Genomic DNA, 19,794 nt, shown 5'->3' with positions numbered 1-19,794 from the left:
AAAATTATTAGTTTCTGGGAAACAAATCGCTACGAAAATATTCTATTGTCGATAACAATTTTATTTTTATATTTTTGAAAACAACAATAAAAACTAAAGAATTGTTTGTTTCTTGAAAAAAATTGCTGCGTAAACTATCAATTTGATCAAAAATTATAAAACAACAATTTAAACCAATCAATTATTTGTCTCTTGGAAACAAATCATCTTGGATATCTTTGGTTATTCAGCATACTTTCGAACACGACAATCAAACTAAACAATTGTTTCTTTCTTGAAAACAAATCGCCAAGAAAATATTGTATAGTCCAATAAATATTTCAAACTAAATAATTATTAGTTTCGTAAAAACTGTTGCTGTAGAAACTATCGATTCAATAGAAAAATATGTATCAAAATAAAAACTAAACAATTGTTAGTTTCTTGGAAACAAATCGCTAAGAAAATATTCTATTGTCCGATACAATTTTATTTTTATATTTTTGAAAACAACAAAAACTAAACAGTTGTTAGTTTCTTGGAAACAAATCGGCGTGGGCATCTTGGTTTATTCAGCATATTTTTTAAAACAAATAAAATTAAATAATTATTTGACCAAATTGCCATGCAACAAATTTTCCAAACAACGATTAAAACCTAATAATTTTTAGTTTTTTGAAAACAAATCGCCTTTGTAATTTTTGTTTATTCAGCATATTTTTAAATGCTGGCAATCAAAAAATTAAAGCCAAACAAGTGTTTCTGTGGAAACTTACGATTCAATTACAAACTATAGGACAACAACAATAATATTATGTTTATTGTTTGATAAAAACATTTGAAAAAAATTAAAACAAATGTGTGAAACAATAATAAACTTAGAGTTATCAAGGAAACATTGCTATCGCAAACACATTTACCACAATATTAATAATAAAACAATTCTTTACAACAAACATTGAAATGATCAGTTATATAATAAATTATACACCAAAGGAATGTTTAGTTTTAAACAAAACAAATGCTAATTTTTAAATGAAAAAGCCACATCAAACATTTTTAACTTTCTGGGAAACAATAGCTACAACAATCGCCAAACTACTATTACGATTACAATATATATGAAGGAAAAGAAGTCAAAACAAGCAATCAAGAAATTTTTATTTATTTTGTGACCCAATAACTACAGTAGAGCCTATAGTTATTTAAAATTATTTTTTAGGCAACATATAAAACAGTAATTTTGAGAATAGTAGAAAATAGTAGATGAGACCAACAAACGTTTTGCCTTTGAAACATTATAATAATCAGTTTATATCTCTATCACAATAGTGTTAGCTATGTAAACAATTAATTAATTATAAAAAATATATAAATGATCATAACAAGTGTTTGGGAAAGTGTTAGTTTTAAGGCGATAAACAAAGCATGAGACTGCCACTCCTAAAAAATCTTAAAACAGCAGAAAATCAGAAATTTTAGTTTCCAGATAAAAACTTAGCGTCACTTACGTTTCAAAAACTGCAAACAATATAAAAAATCAATCACTTTTTGTTTTAAGTTTTTAAAATCAATAATTACTTGAAAACAGCTGCAAATTTGGAATTTTAATTTTTACTAAAAGATTTCTGTACTTTTGTTACTCTGAATTACTTTATAATTAAAACCCGCCTTTTCGTTTTTGATTTAATAAATCATATTCAATTTAAGAAGGATTTTTCCATTTCGCAATACGCGTCTAGGATGTGTAAAGCAAGCAGATAGGGAGTTATTTTAGGGAGAGCTTCTACGTATATCGGTTTCCCACTTGGAAATTAGTTTTTGACAAATTGTAGGTTTTTGTTTTTTATAAACAAATCTCATGGATCAGCGCGAATACATCTTTCTTTCTGAAACACTATTTCCAAAGATACTCGGACTTTGTATTTGTTTATTGCTCGGTATAAATCAGGGACGGAATAATTTTTTCCGATGTGACAAACGGAATGTTTCGGGGTCATGTCGTTGCCCAGAAATAACGTTTGTTGTGTGTACCGGATTGGATTCAAGGGAAACGCATTCTAAAAATAGGTAATAAACAGCAAACTGTTCAAATCCGAACGAATGGCGCACGTGGCTCCAAGCATTCTGCCAAACGGCGATTTAAACGTAGAAGAGGTCGCGCTTAGAGCTTTGACTTGGCGTAGGATTAAATTAAGAAGTAGCACTGCGACACCTGACGGACCCAATGGGGGGCATGCGCAGTCCCCCTACTCTCCCCCCAGACGTCCTGGACTCTCAGCTGCTTATATATAAACATTGGTAGCTCACCGCGGCGATTCAGTCGCGACAGAACCACTTAGCTGACTCGTTTGTCTTCCGATAGCCTAGTCCGGAAGTGGTGTTAAGAAATTTTGTGTTTTGATCGTTTATCAAAGGGAAAAATTAAATTAAAAAGGCACAAAGATGAGGCCACCACCAAACCAGTTTGGAGCTGATATCACAAATACAGCCAACAACGAAGAACATGCAAACATGCTGGCGAAAATGATATGTACAAGACTTGCTGGCAGGGCAGTCATCAGGGTCGTCGACAGGTGCAATGAAGCCCAGGACAATAACAATCTAGGTAAGAATTGTTAAAAAAAAATAACGTGTGAAGTGATCTTTTGTGACTTACCTACTTATTGAGTTGACCTAAACTCCATTGATAGTGAAATCGACGTGCAGTGCAATTAAACATACCATTTTAACATCATAACAATTATTTTGGTATGCATATTTAAAAAAAACTTATAAACAATGTTTTTATTTTATTAAAATTTAATGAAGACGTATTTAAATTTTTACAATATTTTTAATGTAAGCTTTAAAAAATTCTATTGTTTATATATTAATAACTGCTTTATTATCTACTGTTAATTTTTCAAAAGTAAAACAATACGTGTCGCATTGGATTTGCTTCCGAATTAGCTTTTTAAAATAAATATAGCTTGTGCTATTTTTTTTTTTTTTAATTAAACAAAAACGAGATTTGATTTGGTTGATAATAAAATAAATCTTTATCTATTAACAAGTTGTTAATAAAAAATGTTTTATATTTCTTTATGTCGTGTTGTAGAAAGAGGTTTTCTTTACTTTTTGGAAAAGACACTTAACTCAGAGAGCTTAAAGATAATTAACTCAAATTATTTTTAGAGGTTGTCTTGTTTGAATTAATTATTAATTATTTGTAGAAGTCTTGTATATATGAAGTTTTCTTGCCCAGGGTGGTCTGCTAGTTGAAAAGTTGTCAAGTATGATTTCTGATCACGGTCTGATTCTCACAGAGGTATGATGATGAAATTTGGCAAAATGGAGAAGCAGGATGATCAGAGATGATGTAAATTGGCTCAAGTTCAATTAATGAGATGGGGAACTTGAAAAATAATTTCTCCCCGTTTTTCTCTCAAAAGCATTTTTCAAACAAAAAGTTTAAAAAACACTAAAGCTTCGGAACAAGTTGTTCATTTATGAAAGCATGTGAAAACAGTTGAGATTTTTTTAATTCATCAGAGTTTGTTTTATTTTTTATCAGTCTTTTTTAAAAATTTAATGATATTGGTACTTGATCAACAAAACATGTTGTAAAACAAATATTGTATGTTTTCGACCGTGATTGGCAAACACAATGATATATTTATTTTTTTAATCTATGTGCCTATAATATTTCGTCTGTACATTGATAATATCGATAAAATTAGAGAAGTGTATATTCGTATCGTGGTGATTAGTGACAGTTAATCGATAATTATTCAGAAATCGTGCGATGCGGTATGGTGTGATGTAGGTTTCAGAAAAACATTTTCTTTATCGTGCCAACGTTTCGATCTTCATTGAGATCATCTTCAGAGCTCAAAGTCTTTGTCTTCTGTGTAATTGTGCCATTCTTGCGTGTCGTGGGCACTCTCAACACAACATGCAAGAATGGCACAATTACACAAAAGACAAACATTTTGAGCCCTGAAGATGATCTCAATAAAGATCGAAACGTTGGCACGATAAAGAAAATGTTTTTCTGCAACCTACATCACACCAGACCGTATATCACTATTTCTGAATAATTATTCGTATCAGGTTTGATCTATTAAGTCCCATCTTTGGAAACTTAATGAGTTCAAGTCTCCGATCATCCTGGTTTAAGTGGTTTGTCTGTGCATTTACCCGTGCATATGTCTTTTTGATAAGTTCTGAACGAAGACGATGAATTACAGTCATCCTGACTTAAAGTTGAAAATCATTGTCATCATTTGAAAAAAAACCCTCTTTGCTGTTATGAGGAAATGTTTTTGTTTATAATTCAATATGGAACTTTTAGAACGAACGCACTTACAGCTCAAGTGGCACATTAGAACGATACAACATTCAAGATGACAAGAAGTTGTTTAAAATAAAAACCCAGGCTTATCTTTTATCAATCGCATGAAAATCTTTAACTACGCGTTATTTTATGAATAATTTATTTTAATCATCTGCCAATTTCGAGTGTGAAAAATCATAAAGTCCTCAGACGCGAAGTCAACGATCAGTGGCGGGGCATTGTGCGGAGTTGCTTCTATTTCAGGGATTAGCGGATTTTTGATGCAATAAAGCCAACAACGTCAAGAAAATGGAATAAGTGCCAAGCCGAAGGGGGAAAAATCTGGCAACTGTCGTCCACTTTTAGTTTCCTTCTTTACGTTTATTTTGAACCGCGGAAACAAAACCAAGGAAGACCCTATTGCTCTGGCACGTTCCAAATATTCTTATAGAACAATCAACAAGTTTTGCAATATACTATCGCGTTTAGTCGTCATTGTGACTTTTCCTGTTGAATTCGCTGGTTTGACATAAACAATTGAGAGAGATTAAATTGTTGAATTGAATTCTTAAATCCGTCTACTTTAACAGTTCATCTGGTGGATTTATGTGTTTCGTGGAATAATTTCACTTTACTAGCTTGGTGTATTTTGGAGTTATTTAAGCAGGTTTAATGGATTGAGAAGAAAGACAATTCATCAGATGGTACATTCCAAATTCGACAATTGTCGTTTTGATAGTGGCAATTGGTCAAAAATGTGGTTCTAGTTAGGATAGTTCGCGTGTCTCGGCATGAATGGGCGCAATTATTCAACCGTGGAACAGTGCCGGGTCGTGTTCTGGATTGAGGTCAGAATCGCCTTTGGATTTGTCAAAATGCAGGAAGACGCCGGGATAAGGAACTTAAAGGGTTTTCGACCCTATATGGGCAAAGATCGCTAAGGTCGGGCCACCAGATCTCCTTGTCGACCCCATCCGTGGATTTCCTACCCGGTGAACCTTTACCGTTCCGACCTTCGGGCACCTGACTCCCCCACTCGGTTTCAGAAAAAGTTTTCTGCGCGTTCTGTTTATCTTTATGACATTTGTTAACGATAATGAAAAGGGAAATGCGACTCGTTATTTTTTTTATTTTGGCACCTCTCGGATGATTTTCATCCCGGTTCCTTTGTTTTTAATTTAAAAAATATGCAATTTCACGTCTTTTATTGCATCGCCGTGGATAATATTCTCCCCTTTCTATTACGTGTCAATAGTCCCTTTCTCCTCTCCTAGTTACAACATCCTTCACCGGCCCTGTACAACCTGGCACAGGTCTTTTTATATATTTTTTGAAATGAGAACTGTATTTAACCACCCTTTTATGTCTAATGACACTAAAAAAATAAAAATAAAATAAATACAAACTAAACTAAAGCCTTAATAATTATAATTGTACAAGAGTACATCTTATATAAGTAAGCTTTTATACATTATGTACTGTGTTTATTAAAAATTTCAAAGCCGAAAATATTCACTATTACAGTATTACCATAAAGTTTGAAAGCATGAGTTGACCACAATTTAATTGATGAAAAGTAATAATTTAAAAAAAACATTAAAAACAACAGAAGAGAAACAAAGATCGAAATTCGAATGACCAACTGGAAGTAATAAAACTCTATATAAATAGAAAATTAAGTAAAAGCAGTAGAATGGAAATAAAATATTATAAAAACACACGTAAACAGATACACACTACAATACAAATGAAATATACATTAGGATATTAGACAGGCGTATTTGCTACGTTACAGGTTCTGGGTTCGAATCCTGGCATAGCCTACGGAATTTAATTAAATATAGTACATGAAATATTTAAAAAATGGTTTGACATGGATGTTAAGCCAGTTGAGATGATTGGAATTACTTTCCGTCCTTCAGGTGTATTACTGAAGGGGAAAAGGTTAGAAAATATCAAATGATGAACAAACAAAAAAGAAACTAGACAATAAAGTAGTAGAAAACCTTGAATACTCAAACACAATATATACACAATTGATGCTATAAAAACAAACGAAAGTTTTGTTGCTTGGATTAAAACTCGCTAAAAGCGTAAAAAAAGTAGAAAAAACAGTAAACGTTGTCTGTTATGAGTAGAGTTCTAATAAAGTACTTTTTTTCGAGGGTTCGCAACAACAGAGGTTAAGGTTATATCACCCTCGGGGTGCCGGTGTTTTTTAAAATCAGCCCATTTGTAAGTTACCTCTAATAAGCAGGGCCGCTGAATTCGAACCCGGGACCTTTACCTTACAGTGATGAGCGCCGTGTCAACGCCTAAACCGTTGCGGCCACCGACGGCCCTAAAGTATTTGTTATATTTTATTTAATTATATGGATTATAGAGCACTACAACATACAACACAACATAATAAAAAAAAAAACGAAAACAAAAGCTGTGCTGTTAGAGTTTAATTATCATAAAAAAAGTCACAATACAATATTAAGAAATATAAATAGTAAAGTAGTAAAAAACATAATAACATCAAATTATAATAACATAATTATATAAGTTGCATATGATTAATATATTGATTATATGTTGAAAACACAGATACAACCAAACAAGGAATCAATATATAAAATAATAATACAAATATCTGTTATTAGATTGGAAGTAAAACAGAGAATGAAACAATACAGGGCAAGCAATATGAAAACGGTAGTAAATGTAAAATCTCAAAAATAGTAAAGAAAAAATACATATGCACAACAAATAAAATAATATTCGGTTTTAATTGTATTTTGAAATTTCTCCGTGATTTCTGTAGGGTGATGAATTTGTAATTTGTTCGTTACTGATCATTTTGGTTTGTATATCTTCACTGAGTTGGTCTTGCGTCTGTGCGATTTCCGTTTAATCCAGTCCTTTTTATAAATACCTGACCGATTGGAAAGATAAAAAACTCAAACTAGGAGCGAACAAAAATAACGCCGATAATCGCACCCCATCCCTCAGGACTTTCTAAACGGGGTTTGAATTTGTAAAACTCGCACAGACCCAACGATGAAGATGTGTCGAAACACGACCGACAGACCAATTTTTTATTAAATATAGTTTAATCAATTGGATGAAATATGGTGATATTACTTTCTGTGATGTGCGGGGCGTGGCGTCGAACCTTTAATTTGATCGTTTCCGATAATTTTGGTCCGCCTATTCTCGCTGAGTATTCAGACGGAATATCGGCATTCCACTTTCAGAGGAGTCTGTGAAAAGTATGAAATTATAAGCTCGATACCTCTCATGCATCAGCACAAAAATAATACAAGCGCATGTTAACACACATCCTCTTCTGAGGACGGCGAAATGCACGCGTCTGACAGAACAATTCGAAGTCGACTATAACATAACAACGGAAATCGTCAACAAAGAAGTAAAAAAATGAAAATATTGTATAAATTATATAACACTACATTCCACCTCACAAAACACACCCACCCAAATATACAAACTTAATCGCTGTTTAATACAAAAGTTTTTTTTGTCATTCAAGAAACTAAACTTGGTGTAATACAAATCTAGTAAGCTCCTAGAAAACCTAAAGTAACATCAGGTAGGTCACATCAGTACTGATTTTTAATTAAAATATTCTAGTTTAAATTAATTTTCATTACTGTTAATTAAAAATTATTTTGAGACATATTGCGTTGAGGACCTGCTGTTTAGCCATTCGTTGGCATTTCACAAATGATCTGAACCTTAAAAAAGGACATAATCACGGGAAAACACACAGCAAAATGATGGCAAAGTGCCGAAACAGGCTTGAAAGGCAAAACAAGCAAGTCAAGACAACAATAATCTTAAAAATAATAATAACAAAAATTGCGTTATTTGATCGTTTATTTTGATACTTTTTTTCGCAAATGAGGTAAATAGAGTTAATAGAGGTAACGACCATAATTGCCTCTTAATATGTATACAACCTAGTTTATTCGGTTTATATCCGCTTATAAGTGGCCTTGCCTTTTTGTTTTTGGGCAGACGAGTTTCAGTTTTACACCGTCGTAAAATAGCCAATTCCATCAAAGATCGATTCACCTAATAAAGATATAAATTGTACCTATCTGACAATAAAAGACGTATAATTCCCTTTCGAGTGAGGAATTATCGTAATAGTTGGCCGTCTTGAGAACGTTAAATGATTTTACAATGTTATCTCATTACATCATTTAATTTCATAAGCTAACTAGATTTTCTTTTTACTCTCATCGTAATAGGCCTTATTCAATAATTTACGATTTTCCTTCTTTTGTTTTTAAATTGTATAATGTTATCTTATCTCGGACTTTCAATTTTGAAAGAGGATTTTTTATATAGGAATTTGTGATCAGAATTTCTGTAATATTGGATCAGTTTGGAAGAGACGGTTCGTTAGACGTTCTTCTTGGTCTTCTGGAGCGCGTCGTGTTGCGCAACTCTGTCGAAATTAGACTGCCCGCTCGTAAAGGTTTTGGGCGTTTTGGTTGGAAAGCTCGTGATACTCAATCCCTGCTTAAAATCCATTTAAAAGCGAAGAAGTGCGTAACATCTCAAAGCCATTAAACTTTCCCCCGCATCACGAAATAAGATTGTCTTGTTGACGGATGCTAAACCCACTTGACCGTTAGGGCTTGCCTACTGCAATGGAAGACAGTTTCTTGGCCTAGTCGTTGCGCCCACTCAACGTTGCCCGTTAGTGCAAATTCAAATATCAACAGTCCGATCCGAGCTGGCAAATAAACGCGCACTTCACAGACAAAGAGATAAGCGGCCGGCCTTGTGAAATGAACAGCGAGGTGAATCAGGCTTCCGATGGCAACAATAACGACGACGATTTTCGACAAATCGCAATAACAAACGGATTTTGGATGAGTTTAATTGTTATGACTCTTTTATTGGTTGCCTTGATCAATTGGCTCAATTTGTTCAACCGCGGATAAAAAAAGCGAGGATGCTCGGACCTGGCGTGACCTATCATATTGACTGTTTACACACCTCGTCTATTCATAGTTCACAAATCCAAAAAATCCGTTCAAAACCAATTACAAAAGCCTTTACGTTTGAATAATATATATAAAAATACAGAATAAATTAGCTTAAAATTATATTATTATAATAATAAAATAATTATATAATAATTAATTAATTTAAAAAAACGTAAGTCTGGAATAAACTTACATAGAAAACGGGGAGAAATAGTAACTTAGAAAATTTATTTAGGAATACTGAGTAAAAAAATCGTATTACAACTGAACGATTATAACATAAAGATAAAACTAATGAAAAAACAAACAAGTAACATTTATGATTACACATACAAACTCGATAGATATAAAGAGATAGATAGAGAAATAGAAAGATAAATAGGTAGATAGATAGACGGAGAGGGAAAAAAGAATGGGAGTGGGAGAAGGAGAGAGAAAAAGAAAGAGAAAGAGAGAGAGAGAGAGAGAGATTTGATTTGATTTGATAAACGATTTATTTTTACAAATCTCGCAGAGTTAGGCCAATTTGACCTTTCTTACACTCAACGAGAGACGAACATTTTACAATTTGGACTTACATACATGCGCTTCTAGATGATCATATGTATATAATAATTTAAAAAAAATTAAGTTGAATCTGGAACAGTAGTAATAACTAAACAAAAATTTACACATATTTAACCATAATAAATCAATAAAGAACGAAATCATATAATTACAAAATTTAATAACAATGTTATAGATTATATACATATAAAATTAAATTTTCATCACCTCATTAAACTGTAATAAATCTATTAAAAAACAAATCCTAATCTTGAAAAGAACTTACAAATTAGTGCAAAATAACATAAAATACACAATAATAGTTTGAATACTTAACAGACATAATAAATTCAAGTATTAATCATTCTTTATTAGTAGTTTTACATAAAGTTTGTTCATTTCTTCCATGTTGGAGGGAGAGGGAGAAAAAAGATAGAGAGTGAAAAAGAGAAATAACTTTACAAAAGTGTGTGTGTGAGATAGAGAGGTAGATAGATAGAGATTGAGAGAGAATGAGTGAGATATTCAAGGGAAGAGTGAAAGAGTGAGAGAGAGAGAGAGAAAGGAAAAAGTGAGAGGGAGAAAAAAGAGAGAGAGAGTGAGTGAGAGGAGGGAGGGGGAAAAAAGCGAGATAGAGGGGGAGAGGGAGAAGAAAAAAGTGAGAAAGAGAAATAACTTTACAAAAGTGTGTGTGTGAGATAGGGAGGTAGATAGATAGAGATTGATAGAGAGTGAGAGAGTGAGAGAGTGAGAGAGTGAGAGAGAGAGGAGTGAGGGGGAGAAAAGCGAGAGAGAGGGGAGAGGGAGAAGAAAAAAGTGAGAAAGAGATAGTGAGAAAGAGAAATAACTTTACAAAAGTGTGTGTGTGAAATAGAGAGGTAGATAGATAGAGGTTGAGAGAGAATGAATGAGAGAGTGATTGAGAGATAGAGAGAGAAAAGAGAGAGACAGAGAGAAAGAGAGAGAGAGAGAGAGCAGAGAAGATCAGGGTAGGCATACAGATTCACAGTTCACAAATCCTAAATAATCTGTACACAAACAATTGCAAACGGTTTAGTCTTTAAATTTGAAATAATAAAAAAAAAATAGAGAATACATGTCAACATTTACAGACAATGCACAATTGGAATGTTAGGGGTCGTCGCTTAAAATATATCATCCGTATAAAAAAAAATCAAGCCTGGAATAAACGTACATGGAGAAGAAGGGGCAACAGTAACTTCTTTCAAATAGTTTCTAATAATAAAATAATCCCTGGCAAGCCCGTTTAAACAGAAATACACCGGACAGGTGAGGTCCGTCGACCCGCAGGCGATAATCGGAATAGTCCAATGTTTGGTAACTCCGTGGAAATGCTTCCTCGGATTAATTAGCCCCTTTAAAAAGCAAAGATCCAATGATAATTAAAAAGTTTGTGAAGCGTTATCCCGGACGTGGAGTTGCGTCAGTGAAGTATGCGTGCTCACTCTTACATACGCCGGCCACTCGACTTTCGGAATTACCCTAATTATATGCTTATTGTTCCCCTGCCCTCTTTCTTTGCATGTTTTTTTACGTAATTTCACTTTTCTCGAAGGTCGGGCAATCGTCAATGATACATTTTTGTGCGTGATTATTATATATAAAGAGATATAAAATTATTTATTATCCTACAATCTAACATGATCTGATTGACTAGGTGTGACAGTTTCTGCTTCTTGCCATTTTTAACATTCGGTCAGGGATATAAGCAGGGAGAGGCATGGTTCACTCCAAAGTCCTTCTGTGTGTACAAAGTTGCCTCGCCTCACCTTACTTACATTGTTGACTCACCACTGAAAACGGCGAGAAGCCGAAACACCTCTGACAGAAGAAAATGATTTGAAAAGACCAAACTAAAAAAAAGGCCTCATACTTTCCTAAATTATATTCAATTTTTTCCTGAAAGTTAATATGCGAGGGGTGGAAATACAGATTATGAATAAATTCTTTCGTCATTGGATATAATTTACTATAAAAAAATATCAAAACTTCACTGGTTCAAATTAAGTTGACATACATAAAAGTTCAAACTTATAAACATTTTTTTTGTGTAGAAATACAAGTGTTATATATTTCCATCAAATCATTAAAATCTTATGGTTTTTTTAAAAATTAGTTTGTTATGGGAGGAATTTAATTTGCCTGTTATAATGTGTAAACAATTATTTTGTGTTATGTATTGAGAAAATAAAACTAGGATATTTCAGTCACTGTCGCACCTAGATCTGCATTTAAAAAACCTTCACGTAAATTGGCACTACATAAAACCTTACTAAAAATTATAAACAACATTTTTTACTAAAAGAAACAATTTTCGAAAAAGATTTTCTTGTATTTTTCATAGTTAAAAAATCTTTATTCTATAAACTGATACACACAAATTTTGAACAATCTAAGTCTTTTTTAAATCCAATTTCAGTTCCTCGTCTCCCCGCAAAACCTTAAATGTCAACGGTACAAGAGAACAAAGGCAAAATGCCAATAAGTACAAAAATAAAAGTTCATAGCTTAAGAAATGTATTATTATAAACCATTTTCTTAATATTCTAATCATGTTTTCAGTTTTTCCTTCATTACACTCTCAAAGATGATGTTATTGTCTCAAGTGAAGTTTTCATATATTACAGCATAAATCATAGTAAAGAAAAAAAAAGACAGAAAGAAAAAATGAAAAAGAAACAATCAATATATTTTTAGTGTTTTTCTTTTATATCTCAAACTGACGTTTTAAAATATTATTAATAATATAAATAAATTACAATTAATTAAGGTTTTTAGTTGAGATAAAAAAGTCAGTGGCACGAGCGGGATTCGAACCCACTCTCTTCGGCTAGATATGCCGTTGCTCTACCACTTGAGCTATCGTGACCTCGATCCACTCGGATACTAACTTCCCATCTCAACCCCACCTTTTGAATTTTTCCTTGAGTTAGTGTCCGAGTGGATCGAGGTCACGATAGCTCAAGTGGTAGAGCAGCGGCGTATCTAGCCGAAGATCGTGGGTTCGAATCCCGCTTGTGCCATTGACTTTTTTATCTCAACTAAAAACCTTAATTAACTGTAATATATTAATTGGTCAAGCGGAACACGAAATTAGTAAATATAAATAAAAACCAAAAAATCTGTTGAATAAGCTAGTCTAATTTGTTCAAAACTGTATGAAATAAATAATAGTTTTGAAATTTATAAAAAATCAATGTGAAATGTTTATCTGTTCTTTATAATATATATTTTGTTTTTCAAATGTTTAATTTCTTAGCATATTTTTCTGTCCAGATTGTAATGTGAGTAACAACATTCGAACAATTGCCCCGATCTGCTGTGATTGTCTCGTTGGTTTTCTTTAGACTCGCTTTTGTATTGTCCTGATTACTAGAACCATTGGAAAGGACTTGCACACGGAGAAACGCACAGACCAGCCACCGAAGAGAGCGAAATATCTAAACGTTTTTTTATTATTAACGTTATTTTACATTTACTATCTAACTTCAATTTCGGGTCAAGCTGGCGGGTTTCTTTCGTAGAGCTAACGAATATTTTATTGTCATAATCAGGAAATTAAGGTTTACAAAGTTATAACCTATTGTTCTTCAATATTTTCCGACCATTATTGTTTAAGATGAAAAAACTGGAAGTAGCCCTTTTCACACGGTTACGTCATACTTCCTACACTTGAACCCTGGGGGGGCGGATTGTTATTTAAGAAAAAGTGGCCATTATATGTTTCCTTTGGGATTCCGGGGAATAGCAGAGGGTTTATCCCTTCATATAACTCCAATTAAATTCGAGTGAAAGTCTGAGACGGTAATCTCGGTAAGCTCTTCCCATCCTCGTCGTACCGTCGGAAAATGGTGAATCTTGACAGGTCCCTTAGGACTAATTTCCACACAGGTCCGAAAGGCCCATTTCCTGGACCGTAACTATCCAAATGGGGATCTTTGGCAAGCGTGATTCCGTCTTGGAAACACTTGAAATGGTTGCGTCGGGTGTTAATTTCTCTATGGTAGGAGTGTTGCATGTTTCTTGGTTTTTGAATAAAAATTCAGAAAGACGATGTAACAAGGGTGGGTAAAAAAAATTATCAACTTGCACATGTCTTAAAATTACATAAACAAAAAAATCAACAATATTCAATATTTTGTTCAAAACTTGTGTCAGTTTAGACAATAATGTCATAATTTTTTTTTATTACATCTGAATTCATTGTTCGTGATAAAATAGTATTTTAAACCACCCTAGTATTATGATGACTGCATTGATCTTGATGATACTCAAATATTCTTCAGTAATGAATTTTATTAAGACACAGTAATACAAAACAGTAATGTTCCATTCACATTTAAAAATTGCGTGTAGTCAAGATTTTTTCCAAACATTTTATCAGAAAAAAACCAACTAGCAAATTTGATTTTATTTTTTATTTAAGTAGTTTAATTTATTTAATTTACTTTTTATACATACATAATTTTAATCTGTTCTTTGCTCTCCAGTCGGACTATCAAACGAAATAACGAAACAAAAAAGTAGTTCTAGAAAAAGATACGATACAATATACATAAATAGGAAAAAGAGTAAATATAACCTCTTAAGGGTTTTATAACAATAAAGTAATAAAAAAATTATGATTATATAACAACACTCACATTGTCAAAAAAAAAATTACTTGCAAATATTGGGAATCATAGGTAAACATAAATGTATTAATTTTGTCCTTATATAAACTGATAGTTACAGAAATATGAAAAAAGATAGATAGGAAGATAAATAGATTGATAGGGAAGATGGATACTAGATAGATACATAGAGATAGAGAGAACGAGAACGAGGTAAAGAGAAAAACATAGAGAGAGAAGGAAAATGAAAAATAAAGAGTAGAGGAACAGAGGGAGAGAGAAAGAAAGAAGAAGAAATGAAGATAAAGATAGAGAAATAAAGAAGAAAGATAAGGCGAGAGTTAGAGATGGAGATAGATAGATAGGGGTATAGAGATAAAGAAATAACGAGAGGGGGAGGGGGAAGAGATAGATAGATTATTTAAAAGAGAAAGAGAAACAGAGAGAGAGAGAGAGAGAGAGAGAGAGAGAGAGAGAGAGAGAGAGCAGAGCAGAGTAGGCAAATAGAAACAGCAATAATGAAGTAGTAAAAACGTGAATGTACAAACAAACATAATGGGATTACATCACACTACATGCCATGACACATACTCACAAAGTGTGAAACTAAGCTTAAGCGCTTAAGCGAGATAGATGAAGCCAAAGAAAGAAAGAGAAAAAGAGATAGAAAGAGAGAGAGGGGGGGAGAACACACCCAAAGCATAAGGACTCACAGTATTATCAAATATTAGTTAGTAATTAATTATTCGGAAATCGTGAGATGCGGTCTGGTAGTATTAGTATTAATAATTTATTATGAACCATCTTATTGTTTTTACAAACATTTTCATTACATTTGTTTAATTATTAGCTTTAACAAATTTTGAGGCAGTATTAATTTATTATGTAGAATAATATTAACTCCAACAAAAATGGCTAGAAAATTTGAGTACATTTGAAGAGATATTTTATTTCCTACATTCATTTGACTTTTTTATTGTGTAAAGTTTGTAATATACATATAAATGTTTTATTGGGTTTTGATTTTAAAATGGATAGTAAAAGTAAGTTTAGGATAGAATTCGAGGGTATTAAACAGAGTGTCTACGAGAATATTGAGTCTGCAGCTTACACTCTTGTGGTTCTTCTGGTTTGAAGATATTTTTTACGTTATTCTAATATGAGAGTGATGTTGGTATTTGATTCATAGCAGTAGGTCACTGAGATCGAAGGACGAAAAAATGGGCTTGTTAAATATCCAAGTTCTCTTGAGGTGTTGATAAATCAAAAATTGCCAATCGGAAGGAACTGGAAATGGAAATCGTCAGATTTAAATGATGACGGGTGAATTTCACGATTGACCGAGTTGTTTAATTGCGCCAGGAATCGGATGCGCCATCGAGGCGCGGAAGAAATGGAAAGCCCTACTTTCACCATAACAGGAAGGAAGATGTCCGTTGCGTCACATCTCCCAGGCATCCCATCGTGAGTAGCGTGCCATAGGTGGCTGCTTCGCATGCGTTATTCCTCAAAATAATTCACCATCCGGTCCAGTAATTCGGCCGATTGCCGGAGAGATCAATGCCAGCCAGTGTGACAAGGAGAAAAGTGAGGAAAAACTACAATGACAGCCCCTTTCACTCTTCACGCTTGTTTTCCTACCATAGGAACTACTGTTTTCTCATTTCTCTATCCCTCTGCTAAACTATTTTACAACATAATGCTGTTAAGCGGGACGGCGTTCTTCAATTTTCTTTTAGGAATGGAGAATTTCTTTTAAAATCGTCAAAGTTGGACTTCCTGGATAGAAAAAATGCAAGACTTACTTGCTAATGGGCAGTGTGCAATATTCTACATACCTCAAAGAGTAAACGATAAGAGTAAAAACACACAATAACATATAAAACTATAATTTTAAGAAGAGAAAAGTCTAAAGTAGTGATATTTCCTCTTGAGTAACGGAGTGAAAAACCTGCATCTTGGTCGTTCCCAATCATTTTGGTCTACCTATTTATTCTCACTGGTTGGTCTGTCAGACGATGTCGGCATTTTGTCATCTACAGTGTTGGGTCTGGGTAAACAATCTTTCACGAACAGAAAAAAAAATTTTCAAGTTGGAGTCTAAAGTTGTTAGAGTGCAAGATTGTGCATATCTCAGAGAGTAAGTGATGAAAATAAAAGAAACGCACTAACAGAAGTATATACAATTTTCCGAATAGAGAAGTCTTGGCCAGTTATCGCCTTTTATGTCTGCTTAGTGACGAACCTGCAGTTTGGTCGTTTCCTATCATTGTGGATTGCCTACCATAGCTGTTTTGGTCCTTTCGCATTTCCGGTGGGCACACAGGGAAACGCTCAGACCAACCACTGACGAGGGCGAAAGGTCGGAATACATCTGACAGACCAAAACAACGCTGTCCAATTTTTCAACACATTCTTAGATTTTACTTTAGAAAAGTCGAATTTCTTTTAAAAATAAGCTTTACTTCCTGAGAGAGAAAAAAACGCAGGACTTAATTGCTATATTGGCAGTGTACAAGGTCTGCATATCCATAAAAATACTTCGCTGTTTTGGTTAGACGCTTTTCAACATTTTGCCATCTTCAGTGGTCGCACAGGGAAAGGCTCAGAGCAACCTCCGACGGCAAAAGGATAGGCAGACCAAAATGATCAGGAAAAACCAACTTTCCAGTTGTTTTCCCATTTTAATAACATGTATTAAAAAAACCCCAAGCTTAAAAAATATATATGTTTAATTATTCAGAAATCGTGAGATGCGGTCTGGTGTAATGTAGGTTTCAGAAAAACATTTTCTTCATCGTGCCAATGTTTCGATCTTTATTGAGATCATCTTCAGGGCTCAGGGATTTCTGAATAATTATCGATTAACGGTCACTAATCACCACATATATGTTTAATGAACAATTGTTTCTAATGTGGGTTTGAAGTAAACATTAGGTTACATTCATTTTTTGCTTTATGTCATTGTTCTTCTATTTGCCAATATCTTGCAAGCTTGAGAATTGTCTTGTGAAAGCATTTCTTCGGCTTCCAGCGTAACATTTTTTTTCCTCGTTTCGTTCTCTCTTTTCTGGAAGAGGGAGGACCAACGGAGCTCAAGGATGATATACGGCGTTTTGGTGAATCAGACGCGGATACATGCAAAAGTGAACAAGATGCCGTATTTGGGTGGAAATGTTCACGGAGAGCCTTGAACCACTGTCACGTCGAGAGTAGCACAAACGATGCCCTTCCTCTTCCTATTTATTGCGACAAACCGACTGCACAATGATCGAATTTCAGTACCGCGGGTTTATTAATGAATTGTAGAGTGGGTCAGTATTATTTTAAGAGCGCCGACCGCTTTTCTGGCCGAGAGCATCAGTAATTCGGGGACCATGGCCAGCGGCGTGACTAAAGTGGTCCTCCGTTGTGAGGAAGCAAATGAGACCCAAATCCTAGGTGAAGTTTGTTATAACGCTTAAAACACTAAACTAATACTTCTTAATAAAAAGATAATAAAATGGAAAATTTTCACAGCTTAATAATTGCAAAAACTAAACTTTTCCAAACTTCCTTATTTGTTATTCAGTCTAGTATATTTTCCTTCTTTTTGTTTCAGATCTATCTGAGTGTCAGCTTATGCAGGTGCCAGATGCAGTTTACCATCTGATGAGACACACTGAACTGAAAGCCTGTAATCTTTCAAGTAATGTCATCACAAAGATCCCTCCCAAATTCGCCGTAAAATTCTCCCTCATAACAGGTTGGCCAATGAATATTGCACTAAATCTATTACTTTACAATTAACGCTAAAACTAATAAAATATTAAATCGTTTAGAGTTAAACCTTTCGCACAATCAGATGAGCAAGCTTCCTGATGAGCTGGCAGATTTGGCTGAACTAGAGCGGCTGGACATATCCCACAATGCTTTTATAAGCCTGCCTACAGCGGCTTACAAGATGCCCAAGCTGACTCTACTCAACGCCAACTGCAACCACATCATCGGTGAGTAGTCTGGAGAATTTTTTTCTCGAGCAACTCTGTATTGCCCCTTGTTCTTGCAGACATTGATGTCGAAAGGCTGCAGAACTCACCATCCCTCAAGGAAGTCGATCTTGAGGAGAACCCCGTACCGTTCAACACCGCCACGGCACTCCGCAGCCTCCCGAGGATACGGGTTGTACTCTCGGAACGGAAGCCAGAGGAATGGGAAGATCTCACTGTTTAGTCATCAAACTGTAGTCAATTCTTACTCCTGAATATCCCCTTTACCTCTTTAATACCTGATTACCGCTATCCTTGAGAGATGGCTGGATTTTCAGGGTTAAAATGCTGCTCAAAGTACAGTTTATAGTACTACTAATTGATTGTTTATGTAATATGCATAGATATCATATTATTTTTTCTAATTCAAAGTTTATTAGAAAAATAAATATTTATTTTTGTATACCATATACATATTACAATCAATTATTCGTTTTAGAACAATTGTTATAAAGAAAAATTATATGTACCCAAGTGGCATTTTCTTTTTTTAAGGCCAAAGTGTGACAATACTATTTTCAGTGTGATATTTGTATTATATTTTTATATATGCCCAGAAAGAATAAAAGAATAGTTTTTATTAATCATTTATAGATGTTACTAATACTTAATTGTTTTTTGTATTATTTTAGTCTTTAACTTCACAATATCTGTGATGTTTTTTTTTATCTATAACATATTTAGATAAATAAAAAAAACTGAAATTAAATCTACTTAAACTCACAATATTGTTTGACTATGTGTATAAACATTTTTTATGTACTTGTATTTGTTACCTTATTCTGTAAATTATGTTGTTTTTATTTTGTATTTTTTTTAACTAATGCTTAATAAAATTAAAACTTTATCTTTTTCATTTTTTTCTATTTTATTCCTATATTCTGAATTTATTAAGATGGTTGAATAATAAAACCTTATCAAATAAGAAATTACATGAAAAAAATCTTTACTTTTAAAATATTGTTTATAAATATGATTCACAAGCATATTGACCAGCACAAGGTAAAAATGTAGCAGCTCCAAGCATAACAAAATATATAAACAATAAAAGAAAAATATCTTTTATTCTTAAAAAGACATGGTAAATAAAATATGACCCAATTGCAAGGGTGACATGAAAACAAAACAAATAACACATCACATAATGTTAGAAACGATAAATGATGGAGTGAGTGTGGTGTTCAATCCTTTTTAAAAAGATAGTTCCTACTCACAGTAAGTTGTTTTGCAACGATCCGGATTTCGAGCCTTTTAGCTCATCATCAGGTTGTAGAAGTCCTTCA

General features: G+C 33.5%; 1 protein-coding gene across 2 annotated transcripts; it reads left to right on the top strand.

Annotated features, from left to right (window-relative positions):
* The first annotated feature begins 2,275 nt into the window (after window positions 1–2,275).
* On the top strand, window positions 2,276–19,239 carry LOC106661213 (leucine-rich repeat protein soc-2). Of its 2 annotated transcripts, none has more exons than XM_014384475.2 (4): window positions 2,276–2,587; window positions 18,085–18,228; window positions 18,305–18,472; window positions 18,532–19,114. In XM_014384475.2, the coding sequence occupies exons 1-4, from the start codon at window positions 2,425–2,427 to the stop codon at window positions 18,693–18,695; spliced, it is 639 nt and encodes a 212-aa protein (XP_014239961.1). In that variant the 5' UTR covers window positions 2,276–2,424; the 3' UTR covers window positions 18,696–19,114. The 2 variants fall into 2 exon arrangements, with proteins under 2 accessions (XP_014239961.1, XP_024080311.1); XM_024224543.1 differs by lacking the exon at window positions 2,276–2,587 and adding an exon at window positions 17,615–17,924 and having other exon boundaries at window positions 18,532–19,239.
* The last annotated feature ends 555 nt before the right edge of the window (window positions 19,240–19,794 follow it).

Source organism: Cimex lectularius, unplaced genomic scaffold, assembly GCF_000648675.2.
Source record: "Cimex lectularius strain Harlan isolate CLEC.00 unplaced genomic scaffold, Clec_2.1 scaffold39, whole genome shotgun sequence".
NCBI classification, from domain to species: Eukaryota; Metazoa; Arthropoda; class Insecta; order Hemiptera; family Cimicidae; genus Cimex; species Cimex lectularius.
This window is presented reverse-complemented; position numbering and strand designations above follow the sequence as displayed.

Excerpts from the sequence above, each read along its gene's own strand:
- LOC106661213 (XM_014384475.2), top strand. The coding sequence starts at position 2,425 with ATGAGGCCACCACCAAACCAGTTTGGAGCTGATATCACAAATACAGCC. Across the intron at positions 18,229-18,304 it reads AAAATTCTCCCTCATAACAG|AGTTAAACCTTTCGCACAAT; the intron begins GTTGGCCAATGA and ends TAAATCGTTTAG. Across the intron at positions 18,473-18,531 it reads CAACTGCAACCACATCATCG|ACATTGATGTCGAAAGGCTG; the intron begins GTGAGTAGTCTG and ends TTGTTCTTGCAG.